The 13469-nt window shown below is 40.6% G+C and overlaps 1 protein-coding gene across 1 annotated transcript in view; it reads right to left on the reverse strand.

The window, feature by feature from the left end:
• Positions 1 to 13469, reverse strand: part of LOC117282325 — a 151076-nt gene that overhangs the window by 93932 nt on the left and 43675 nt on the right. Inside the window, exon 3 of the mRNA XM_033751514.1 lies at positions 8889 to 8977. Within this exon, the coding sequence (XP_033607405.1) occupies positions 8889 to 8977 (89 nt within the window). The remainder of the gene's footprint in view (positions 1 to 8888; positions 8978 to 13469) is intronic.

Raw genomic sequence — 13469 nt, forward strand, 5'->3', positions numbered from 1 at the left:
ACATGAACCTGCTGAGCTGGCAGAGATTACTGAATGCAGAAATTTGGAGTGGTTGAGGATTGTGAGTAGAATAGGCTAAACGAAGGCCACACTAAGAAAATATTTCAGTCTATCAAAAATAAGCCAAAAGGTAGAACACAAATGGGGAGACGCAGACTGAGATGGCTGGATGATGCAGAGAATGGTTTGCGAGAGACGAATGTGAAGATGTGGATGCAAACGTCATATAACATAGGCGAATGGCATCTGTCATAGATGTCACTACTACTCTTAGTGCACTGTAAATCCAAGGAGTAATAAAAGAGGTGAAGCCGGTCACTGCCGCTCTCAGCTTTCTTGACAGAATTGACTCCTCACGGAATTAGGAACTTTAGCTCCTTCCTTCGGCTTCAAGGGGGCAGCAAAAATTATAAATTAAAATCATTCAGTAGCCAAGGCACTTCTTCTCACTTGGTTCGTATACCGAAGGTCCTTGTTCGAATTACGTCAAGCAGATAAAGCAGTACGCCCGAGGAGTCTTGTGGTATTCGTCAGCAGAGCACTTAACCAAGACAACATCAGAGAATCACAATGGAATAATTCACTGCTGCTTATTTCCAGGTCCTCGCCTTTAGTCTAGTCTGTCGTTTCGTGTCTCCTACGAAGCTGATAGATCGCAGTTAATACATGGCTATGTGTGTTCCCTTCTCCTACACAATAAACCATCCCTGAGTCATTCAGCACCTCATGAAATTTTCGCAGTAATTTATTCATTTTTTTTCCTGTTTAACGACGATATGAGTAACTCAGACAATATGAAACAGGCAAAAGGATTTATATCAGAACCCTCTGCTAAAAGAACGAGGGACCTGTTAAAATTAAACAGAGATCAACTCAGATGGGCGGTAGGATTAATTACTGGACACTGCCATCTAAAAGGACACCTTTCCAAACTGGGACTAACAGAGGACCCAATTTGTGAAAGGTGCCTACAAGAAGATGAATCAGCCACACGCATCTTATGTGATTGTGAGGCTATAGCTTATTTAAGATATCGCCACCTGGGTCAATTCTTCATGGAACCAAGTGACATGTGACGCCCCCGTAAACAAAGCCCTACATTTCATTCGAAGTGTAGGATTAATAAAGGGTTAATCCAAAGGGTAAGCACAATAGACCATTGACGGTCACAGTGCTAGGGCCAGCTTTATGGCTCACCCCTCATACTCATACTCAACTCAGACAATATGGCGTCGAACGATTTGAAAGCGGTGTGAGAGAAGCGCAGAGCCGTGAATTAGTCAAAGGAAGTAAGAACGATTCTGTAACTGGAAAATTAGCCAGCCTTTTCAGCATTTAAGTTATAATCATAAATATAATTCCGACTTGATACAGAGGATTCCAGGTGAAGTGCTTCTCGCCAAATATTATTAGGATGACCAAGGTCAAGAGGATGACATGGGTGGTGCAAGTAGCTCGCATGGTAGAGGAGAAATTCATATAAATTCTAGTACAAAAACCGAAATGAGAGAAAATTTGGAAGACCTAGAAGCAGAAGGGAAAATAATAGTATTCTAACATAGATATTGAAGAAAAAGGATTGGAAGATGTGGACTGTATTTACTTCTTTCAGAAAATGAACTAATGGCGTGCTGTGCTAAACATGGTAATAATATTACAAGTTTCATAAAGAGTTTGGAATTTCTTTGCTTATATGACAAACTGTTAGATTCTCAGCGTCGATGGGCTTGGAAATTACTAAGATACTGTCGTTTACAGACACTTCCTCTCTGAGATATTTTTATTCTTAGGATAATAAATGACGCCTTTTCCGTTTCTGAATTTATATAACCTGAAAGTACGTACGTAGAAAATGCTTAATTTTAGATTACGTAAGGTTTGGGTTTGAGGATTAATTATCTGTGTCGAAATAACATCCCGGCTTTCATTAGAAGAGACTGAGAAGAATCATGAAAGTCAAATATGAGAGCCGGCACGTCGACGAGGATCTCTTCCTTCGCAGAAATCTGAAGCGCTGTTGAAAAGCAGCTGCGAGGTTTCTTCACAGCTCAACCTAACATGAGCCAACACTTCATAGTAACTCCGATACTTGAAAAGTCGTAAATTGGCCTCTGCACTGGCTGCAAGTGTTGTAACTGGTGAATGGCAGTGCGGAACGCACGTCAAGTGTTGGCAAAGGCCAGAACAAACCTCTCGACAGAAGTGATGTACACAGGACGCTATGATGGTCAGGCTGGCAGGCAGTGCGTAGGGAGTGGGTGTTCACTTCCCTCCGATTACACCTCATGTTTTATTGTGTTTTGTGTTCTGTGCACCTTACATACGGACTCTAAGTGGACATCAGCACAAAATGAAACTAATTCTTTATATAAACCGAATATTCGAGACAGGAAATGCTAAAGCTCACTGTTGAACACGATCTTAAATAAAATCCATCCATCTTCTGTCCCCAACAACCAATTTAGATAAGGTACATCTTAGTATTGTGGAGTGTATACCAGTTGCTAGGCAACACCCGCAACACACACGTGACAAACAGTATGGGTACAGTGTTTTCTTCGTCCGCGGACAGGCTGTCGCTATACAACAGCCGCGCTGTGACGTCACACAACAGTATGTGGCCATCACGTAACATGGTTCCCAGCAACGGCTTCTAAGAATGGTTATTCTTCAGTTTTTCACGCTCAGGTCCTCTTGCCTCAGCTTCCCGTGCAGAGCTTCTGTCAACTGTCCACTCAACTACAGCTTCTCTTGCATAGCTCAACTCAACTGCCAACCCTCAAATGATAACTGACAGCTTAACTGGTCAAAGTCAAAGTCAAAGTCAGATTTCGACTGACTGTCAGCCAATCATTAAGTCTTGGTGTCTAGCCCCATCTGGGGCTCATGGCCAGATATTTATTACTGTTTGACTGTTATGGTCTTGTTTTTGTGGGGCACCCTCTCTGATGAGACGACGGATCTTCTTTTTGCATATGCTGCTGGTCCTTGCCAGAGCAGTCTTCCTCGGGTCCGAGTCCCTTGGGACTCGCGACCACATTTTACTGTATCAGATTTGAGGCTTCCCTGTTCGCCTCCTCCTACGACTCCCAGGGTCACAGTGGAGGTATTCAACCCCCCTCCACGCAGATTCTGAACTAGTCAACATAATTGTCTTCAAGAAAACCCCTCGGAGGGAACTACATCGAAAACACTGTCCTTCCATTTTTGAGTGCTTGGTCGTTTTCGCGGAAAGTTGTTTACGAAGCTGTTGCTCAGAAATGGCCGGTTGTTCATTCGCCTATTGCATAGCAACGGCTGTACTCGTTGTTTGTTTCGAAATACTTGCCTAGTAACCGACCTATTCGCCATAATATATATCGAAGTCCAGCCTTGCTTTAAGAACCAAAATCAGGATACGACATCCGAATGTAAAATTGCATTTGGCTTTCTGTATTCAGAATGAAAGAATAAACAGGGTTTCCTTGTATAACACAATCTCTTCTTCAGCTCGTACGGTGAGCAGCTGTGATGCAAAGAAGACTTTATTATCTTACGAGAGATACGAAGTCCTTGTGGCAGTGAATATGAAGTTTACTCTAGCATGGTACATATTTGTTGACATTTAGATGAATGTACTGCCTCCTTCTTCAGAGTCGAATTGTAGGGATACTCATATAGCCTGCTGGTGAAAGCATCACGAAATTCCAAACGCCGGCAAACATTTGTCTGAACACACGGCGTTACATACGAGGACACGGTGACCTCTGCGAGCTCTCTCATAGTAAAACCGTAGTGAATTTTTATTTTAACGTTGTGGCAATTCGTCTTTATATTGTGGCGTATAGGCCCGTTGTTATGTAAAGACCTCGAAATAAACAGCGAAACAACAGCCATTACTATGAAACGGCGTGATAGACACACCTCTACAACAATATAGTTACTGCCGGAAACAGTGTTATGCAGCTCGTTGCTTGGCAGCTGCAACAGTTGGATTACAGTAATGGAAATGGCGGTGTTTTCTATGTGGCCCGTGCCTAGGTTATATAATGAGGACACCAGTAGACCTGCAATTATATTTCTCAGCTTTTCAGTTGAGTCAAATGACGTGAAGTAGCAGGTTGGTGAGTGAGAGGGTTCAGTTGAAAGTCAGCTTGTGAAGAGAACACTATGTGTTTGGTGTGAAAATGTCGCTAACCTGGGATCCAGTTAGTCGAATTGTTAAGTTGACAGGAGTTCTGCACGAGCGGTTGTGACAAGAGGACCTGAGTGCTGGAATCTGAAGCATATTCTTCGGCAGAAGCCGTTGTCAGGAAACGGAGAGTGAAGACTGTAATCGACTGTAATAGTCTGTGTGCGTCACTGATCAGCAAAGTGTAGATCCATCCATTCTCCAATCCATACCATGTCTATAGTCATAGACTCATAAATTGTGACAGTATATTTACACAATGACGAGTTTTAGGGTGGTAATGTAGACCTGTAGTTATGACTAACCATACCTCTGTGGAACTGTATAGTGTATTAGTTGTAAATGTTTCTATCTTATGGGATAAAATTCTACGTATCTCGTTGAGTATGTTCCTCCGAAACATCGGTTGGCTTTCAACGGACTACACGACTTCATATCGCAGAATACAGAACTCTTCATAACCCCCATTATGAGAAACTCAGTTCCGTTAGTACTGTAGACATCGACAAATCAGATGAAATGGAATGCAGAGTTTCAGACTTCGGCCGTTCTAAAATGTCGAGAGATGCCACTGGACTCATTTTATTTTTTGCTTCGTAGGCCGCAGGGTCGTTCAGAATCTGGTGCCGAAGAGAGGAAAATTCGATCCTGTCTGGAATTGAAACCCTGTAGTCAGTCTCATTTCGCTTTTTCTTCCTAAAGCATATACTTGTATCCACCCATGTTTAACCCTTTAAAGCACAGTGGATACGGCAAGTATCGCCTGCTTTAATATCCAGACGCTCTGCAGGTTGAGTACAGAGTCTAATTCAGGACTTCACACAATTCTCAGAATAAACAGAAATTATGCCCTGAAGAAAATTAACCAGATGCACTTTGTAATGGAGTCTTATTGTGTTTTCAATGTGGAGGGAAATGGTTTTGTAAATATTTACAAGATCCTGACGCTTCACAACCTTAAAACGATCAGACAAAGTGAAATCAATTAGGCCACTTCAATACGCACTTGTTTAGGACCTATTTAGTTGTGCGGATGAACGCGGAGGTTGTGGCGGCAGCAGCGTCAACTAGGGACGAGATGTTCCATTAAGTTCGTGACACGTTTTAATAAGTGCTACTCCCTCTCTTTCTCTCTCACGATAAAAATGACTGCTTACAAAAACAACGCTTTTTTATATGCCGTGTGTAGACTGTGAGAGATTTTTCCCGTGTTTTTGATAAAAATTTAATGCAACGAATTTCCATTTTCTACGCACATTACAACCACGTCAGTTGCTTTAATAGAAGCCAGTATTGCGCTGGGAGTTTTATATTTGGATCATTAATAACTTGCTGGAGACGAGGGAATATAAGCAACTGGAGATTTTCTCGTGGTTAGAAAGTTTGTATTACCTATGCATATATTACACCTATCTTAACGAACTATAATTTTGAGAACGTTTAGGTACATGGTTACCACTTAGGTACAGAAAGCACCTTCATAATCCTTTATCTTTTGTAGATAATTTTATGACGCTGTCAAAAACTCACACTTTACAACGTATAACATTAGAATGATAATGAAGAATTAGTTGAAAAAGATCTGGAAATAGGCGGTAGCGGTCTAATATCGGTTTCTCTTCTGGAATTTTCCTCGAGGGAGTTAAGAAAACCACGAGTATGAATGTATGAGGGGTGGACCTTCTTGGCCCTTGCACAGCGACCACAGTGATCTATTGTGCCTGAAAAAACCACGAGAAACCCCGATTACGGTACCCATATTTTGTTACACCCTGTTGTTTAAATCGCTGTAGGTAATACCCATTACAGTCATGTCAACACAACACTATTTAATAGGCGACAGTAGTCGATGGCCCGACAGAGATTATAACCGGGCACCTACTGATTGCGAGTCCAAAGCGATACCTCATGAGCACAAACGAGAATTCAATTAGGAGATCCGAATGAAAGAATTCCAGAGAGAGATTACAGAACAGCTGCAAAGAGTTACGGTATTCCTTGCCCAACACTCTCATCTAACATGCACTGATTTTTCACAAATGCTCCGAAATATAGCAAGTCACCGAAACGGCTGACGGACTATGCTACAAGCCGGAAGGTAGCGGGTTCAAGTCCCGATGAGGTCTTTGGATTTTTTTCAGTTGACTTAATCCTTCAAGCCGCACTAGGCCCTGGGGCTTACTCAGCCTCTAATAGAAATGAGTACCAGGAATTAATTAAATAATTTTCCTGGGGAGTAAAGAGCGGCAGGCGCGTAAGGCTGACAACATTACCGCCATCTTTGAGCCGATTGTCTAAATAATGTGGGACCCTCAACGTCTCACAACCCTATGGGCCTTCACGGCCTGTTACAGGGATAGCTTTACTTTACTTTACCTCTAAAGTAACGTTAATTTTCTCACACACTGCTTATAGAGCATATATGCAGCTAATTATAATATATATTTTCTTTCACTATATTTTATGTTTCTAATACAAATAACAAAAGAAGAGACTATGATATGCCTCTATTTCTTGTATTCCTAGGTTATAAAAAAGCATAGAATATAGCAAGTTGGAGTAAACTGTGGGATATTGGCTTCGACATTCAACCGGTGTGCCGCGGCATAAGGATGTGAAGCGAGGGACCCGCAGGTGTGCTACGGGAGTTTGGGAGAAGGTTGCAAAGAAGCGAGAATAATATCAAGAATAAAAAAAAATTGTTCAAAGCAAATTTTAGAAAACTGTATAGTTCACATAAAAGGCATATAAATTTGAAAACAATAATATTTAAATAGATATATTATTGTAGTAAAATTTCAGGAACTGCCTTCCCTAATGTTCCCGATCCCAAAGTTTCTCTCTAATGTACTTTCACACCCCACATTTCAACCTTTTCCCAGTCACCAGTGCCAGTCTTCAGTCAGCTGTTGCAAGGACCGGGTGTGTTACTACAGGTGAGTGTGCACTAATGCATTGTTGTCTGTTATGTCTATTTCATTTTAGTTGATTTCTGAATTTCTGGACGATTCCACTGACTGTGTTTTTTTAATAAAATCTTTCCTTGAAAAAACTTATGGTTCACCTTGACAATTTTAGCGCCTTGTTCGGTGTGCCATGAGTTAATAAGGTTGAAAACTCCCGACAAATCTGGTAAGCGCTATTAAATCATCATATGACAACCCAGTCATGACCCGGAGCCGACAACTTAACGATAGTGGTAGGTGAGCGAAGTCACCAGCCGTAAAAAATGTGAGCGGAAGAGGAGATTGTTATGATCCGCGATCAAGCAACGACTGGTGGAAACACAGCAGACTGGAAAGATTTAATATGTGCTGTAACTGTATAGACGTGAATAGAGATAGCGCTATAATTACTTGTACTTACGGTTTGTAAGATTCCAACAAATTTCAATTACCAATACAACCCCATTCTCTAGTCACTAAACATGTGACAGTATTTTTTCTCTTCAGAACAACTGCTATACAGATACACTATATGTTAACAGTCTACTATTCTTTCGTCTTTTCGGCCATCATCGTGATTCTACATTCGCTATTGCCTCCACTGCTCACGCCTTTTCTGTGCCAATGTTTTCAACTGGTACATTTTGTTTTTGTTTCTTTTTTACTTTGATATTGTGGCATGTCCGCCGAGAGCCGGAATAGTTAATCAGCAGAGACGGCTGTTGCGTGGCAATAATTCTGTAAACGTACTTCCATGGCTACCCGGTCACGTGACCACGGTCGCGCTTACATATAACAGAGGAACACGTCACGTCCGCTTTTGCAATGACGTCACGCAACAGTGGAGGGACTGTGGGAAACGATATTTTCCGTTGGTTTCGTACGGGAACTACATCTTGAGATTCGAAACAAGACAGCCAGTCTACATGAGAGACAACCCCATCTTCACGTCAGAGAAGATGTTACATAAGGACTATTACCGCTAGTGTTCATTTGGAATAAAATCTCTGGTCGTGGTTCTCAAGAAGCCTGGCGCCAAGACGAACTGATTCGCGGTAAACCGCCAGTTATAAATTAACTCTTACTCTGACTTTTGATAACCAGTCTATAGAGAGTCGGCAGACAGATAGACCAGTCCGAGTCTGAGGCTCTTGTGAGACAGTCTGAAGTAGTGGGGACGTGGTAGGCGGAGGTGCTTCCATTGTCGATAGTCGTTGCGTAGCAACGCCGAATTAGTTAGGGGATATGCGAGAGAAAATTGGGCGAGATTCCGTGGAACACGGAAGCTGAAAGACCTACGGCGTGGAAAGCCGTTACCAGAAAACCGGTGAAGTCACAAGATGATGAGAAGGAACTAATGCATTCTGTAGTGAACTGCAGGTGTGTGAGTTAGCGATAGAGCTCTAGTTACTTATTATTACGATTGTTAAGTATTCAGTAAATCCAATTATCTATTCAACCGCCTTCTATAGTCACTGTAACATCCTGGCAATACATTGGGCTGTAATGCTATTATTTACCTCAGTATTAAAATATGAATATAAAATTGCCCTCTTATTAAGATATTTAGAAAGTTGATTTCTAAGGTCCTTTTGGTGTCAAGATTCTCTTCTTCCCATACTTATGTTTATTTCGTTTACCGAGGTGCCTGTTGCAATCTTCTTTTCATGTGATCAAGATGCTAAAATATTTTTGTTGTGATCTGAGATTTGAATTATTTATTATTGTGTAAGTACTGAATATTACATTTTTGTGTAAGCGTTTCCCCTTACCTTTTCGTCTTGTTTTCCGTTGTTTCGTTTTGTGATTCTGGCTGGAAAGCTTTCTGGTTGTTTTATTATTTCTTCTGGTGGTGGTGAATCTGAAATATGCATTGTATTATTAGTAAATGTGTTGACATAAAACGGCCTCCGTAGTCTAGAGGTAACGTTCCCACCTCATGACTCGTGGTACGCGGGTTCAAACCCGGCGGAGGTCGTGGAATTTTTAAGGGCGGAAAAATTCAGGGAACAAGTCCTCCGGGAGGGACTTTAAGCCGTGGGCCCCGTGTCGTAGCTTTACGGCACGTAAAAGAACCTCATATCTCCAAAGGAGGTCACTGAGGACGTTTCCCGCCCAACAGTAGTCTTTAACGCCTCTGATAGATTGGGGAAGCATTATAGATACCGCCAAGCCAGTAGAGGCCGAACTCGCTGGCTCGGTCGGGACTGATGGTACGAACCAATATCGGTAGGGTATAGAGACTGGTAGAATATCATAGAGGGAAGCACAATGGACCAATACTGGTCTAAGTGCATGGGGAAACCCACCCTCTTAAATAACTAACTAACTAAATGTGTTGACATTCTTACTTTGAACTAGTGTTTCATATAATTTCATTTCTACCTTGTGTTGGCGAGCACAAGGTGGTTGAGTGGACTTTTATTTGTTGTTTTAAGTCTACGTTTCTGTTGTGCTGCACTGTATACAGCGATGTTGTAGTGTGTTGTTGGTATATACTGGTATGCAGAGCCACGCGGTCTAAAGCATGGACTGTCTCCGCTCGCTCGGACGCTGGAATCGTGGGTTTGAATCCCATTCAGAGCATGGATGTTTGGTGTGTGTATGCGTTTAGTCTGTGTTTGTGTTGTCCTGTGTTTAGGTAGTGACCTTGCGACGGGATGGCCACCCGTCCAAGCAGTCCTATCGTCTGTGTAAAATGATTACGAACTGAATAAGAGGCCTGGACCCTCAATGCTCTGAAGAGCCAGTGAACATATCGTTTTGTAGCTTCATTTTATATATTTTTACACATGACATCATACATGGGGTTAGTATCATGAGTTAGTATTTCATTCACTCACTCATGATGATGAAACCTTCGTGAGAAGCTGCTAATTGTGTAGCTAGTACTTCATTTGTCTATTTATTTTATTGGTATATAGAGTAAAGGTGACACTTTTTAGCTACTTCAAATATTTCCATTCTATTTTGTATGACCCTAACTGTGTTCGGTATTTAACATGTGCTGTGCTTAAGTGGGTTTTCCTTGTTACATATATTTTCTTATATGGGTTTGTTTTGTCGTTTCTGACGAGAACTTTCTCTCTGACCTCCATGTTGCAGCGGTCAGTCCATACGTTTGGGTTTGCATACATCACTTTAACCGCAATTGTTCTTCTTTGGTATTTCTGTTGTGGTATTGTTCGATCTAAGGACCTTCTTATACCAGTTTCCATGAATACTTCTGGTGATATATCGTTTCATGTACGAAACCCGTAAAAAGTAATCCATTTCCTATTTTGGCTATTTACTTCGCTGTGTTATTGTTTTTTAAGTATTTTATTGTGTAGTTTGTATTTTATTAATTCATTTATTTGATTCTAGTTTTGTCGTAATATATACGTTATTTTGTATCTTTCTGTGTCCTTATTATTTTGGTTCCTGGGGTGTTTTTGGTCTCTTTATCGTGTAGTTGACAGCTGACACATGGAATTCTGTAGGGTGGTAGAATGTGTTATGTATTATAAAGTTTGTCTCTGTTGGTTTAAAGACTGAACTATATAATAAATAGTTTTCTGCTCTTGGTACTTTGATATTCTAGGAAATATGTTATTTTTTATATAAAAATTTGTAATTTGGATTTATATTTGTAAATTCCTGTAGTTCGTGGTTCATGCTAGAAATTTTCAGTAGTCCATTATACTTATATCACTTACGTGCCCGAAAAAGCCTAATGTTTCGTGTTTTCCAAGGAATGTGGTATACTCCATTGTGTTCTAAGAATGTGCAGAAGTTGTGCTGATACAATCGGAAACACAACAAGAAATGAAGCTACAAAACGCCTTTTATAATGGAATAATTTTTTCAGAAAATTATGTACATCTGGTTCACACAGATCACTTAAAATGAATCGTCACAAAATTAAACAAAATATTAAAATTATGCAAATAAAATACAAACTAATAAAACTGGAGGTATAGAAATTCAAAGAGAAATAATTAGAAGGGCTAATTTGGTTCTAGCCTGCCATGTAATTGAAAAACACGTTTAAATACTTTTGACAAATATATTTCTGTACAAAATGAATATGGGCTGAGAACAAAATATTTAAAATGCCACAAATTAAAGGAATGCATTTTAAAGCACTGTGGCAAGAACATGCGAAAGGAGCAGTAGAGTAGGGCAGTCAGACGTGGTCAGTGAGATGAATGCTGGGAACAGAAGCTTTCGAATGAGGTTCCCGTACCCACTGTCAGATATTTCACAGAGGTTAAAGTAAGTACTGATGAAAGAAGACACGTACAACAGAAATAACGACGAGCAAGAAACAAGAAAATAGCATAACCATGTGGAAAGTAAGCGTCCTGAACTTTTGCCAGAGCATGCGTATATTTACTAGTCAACAGGAAATTGGGACACTGGAAGTCCAAGAAGAAGATGGTACAATTCCTTTGTCCTCACAACAGGTCATGAACTATCAGTGAATTAGCAAAAAAGAAGACTTTTATATCGTGTAATTCCACTACAAGTGCAACACAGGAAAGGGGGCACGCCGTAGAGCATTTGGTTGGGACATTACGCTACAAGCCGGATGGTCGCGGGTTCAAGTCCCGATGAGGTTCTTGGACTTTTTTCAATTGACCTAATCCTTCCAGCCGCACTATGGTCCTGGGGCCAACTCAGCCTCTAACAGAGATGAGTACCAGGAATATTCCTGGTGAGTAAAAGGCTGCCGGAGATTAAGTCTGACAACCTCGCCGCCATCTATTAGCTGACTATCTAGAAGATGTAGGAGCCTAGATCTCTCACATTCCTATGAGCCTTTGCGGCCTGTTACAGGGACAGGTTTACCATTTACAACGCAGGAAGATAAAATATTTGTCTATTCTTTCTCATTTTTATCAGACTATGGATAAGCCCTCTCCACGTCACGAAGAATATTACAGTAAATTAGCTTATAGAATTAAACGTAATTCTGATTGCTAATATTATGTAAATAAAAAAAAATATCAGAAATAAATCTTCCTCCGAAACGTCGATTAGCACAATATCTACACGGCACCACATCCCAGAAGACTGCTTTCTTCATAGTCACCGTCGTGAAGACCTCAAATCTTACAAACTGATTCATATCTGCATTGCAAACATGATGACACTGAGGAATGGGACTTCACATGTACTAATTACAGTTCTAAGAAATAGGTAAAGGAAGTTTTTAGAAGTGCCTTCTTTGAAATATTATCCCATTAACACATCAAGAGAAAGGGGTATGCAGAAATCCCCCAGCCTTTTAATTTGTAAGCGCAGAAATAATGTTGGCCCATAATGCAGAGAGGAAAGTCAATTTCAGCAGAAACGCGGGAGGTGTAGTTTTATGTTTGAAGCTTAATTAGAGCATCCAATTACAGCATGAAATAGGAATACGCTTTTAGAAGATATTTTCTTCTCGGTAGGGGTTAATACAGCGTGACATCAGACGTCAAATTTACGTCCGTCTCCCTGCAGGCCACCCTTCGTGACGAGAAGCTAGCGGGGAACATAAACTGCAGGCGATCTCTCACACAGTCATGCAACGGAGCTTAGTTCTAAAAATTATTCATTCCCTTTGCAAAGCACATTTGTGCAAACTGTGTTATAATTGGATGATATTACAGGCCCTGTAGTGCATGGCAAATATTTGCTTAATTATTTATCTACCCAGCCATTTGTCTACCTCTTGTCTTGTTTAATGTGCCTGTTGTTGAGGTATTTTTGCATTAATTTATCTGAAATGTAACGCCCCTGATCCAGTACCCATCAAATGGACTAGAACTGGAGCATTTTAATTGAATCTACACTACTCAAAGTTATTTCTGTGAGAACAATTTTATATCGCGGCTGAATGGATAGTCCCCAATTCGTATTCGAAAAATCCTGGGATCATATCTTGACCAGTGCCCAAACTTTTAAGATGTCTGCAGTTCTTCTCAGTCCTTTAATACAATCTGGAATACTAATGTAAAACAGGCCACGACTGATTCCTTCTTCATTCTCTCCGACTATTCACTTACGTTTAACCGCCAGTGGCTTCTATGAAATATAAATACTTAATTGCTGTTTAATTTTCTACGTACTATTAAGTCACACATTCTAATTCTGAATAATTTTAGACAGCATTGTCCTCCTTAAGAAGCTAATAATTACTGAGATACTACCAGTAATTTATGGAAAGCGAAGGTTCATTGCTATATTCATAAAAACCCTGAACTGATCCCCAATCTGAGCCAGATGAATCCAGTCCAAAATATTTTGTTCAATTTTTCCTTTCGTGTTACATACTCCTCCCATCTCCTCTGCTTTACTTGGTAAACGAAATAATATTTGGAAAAGAG

Source organism: Cryptotermes secundus, unplaced genomic scaffold (assembly GCF_002891405.2).
Source record: "Cryptotermes secundus unplaced genomic scaffold, Csec_1.0 scaffold186, whole genome shotgun sequence".
Taxonomy (NCBI): domain Eukaryota; kingdom Metazoa; phylum Arthropoda; class Insecta; order Blattodea; family Kalotermitidae; genus Cryptotermes; species Cryptotermes secundus.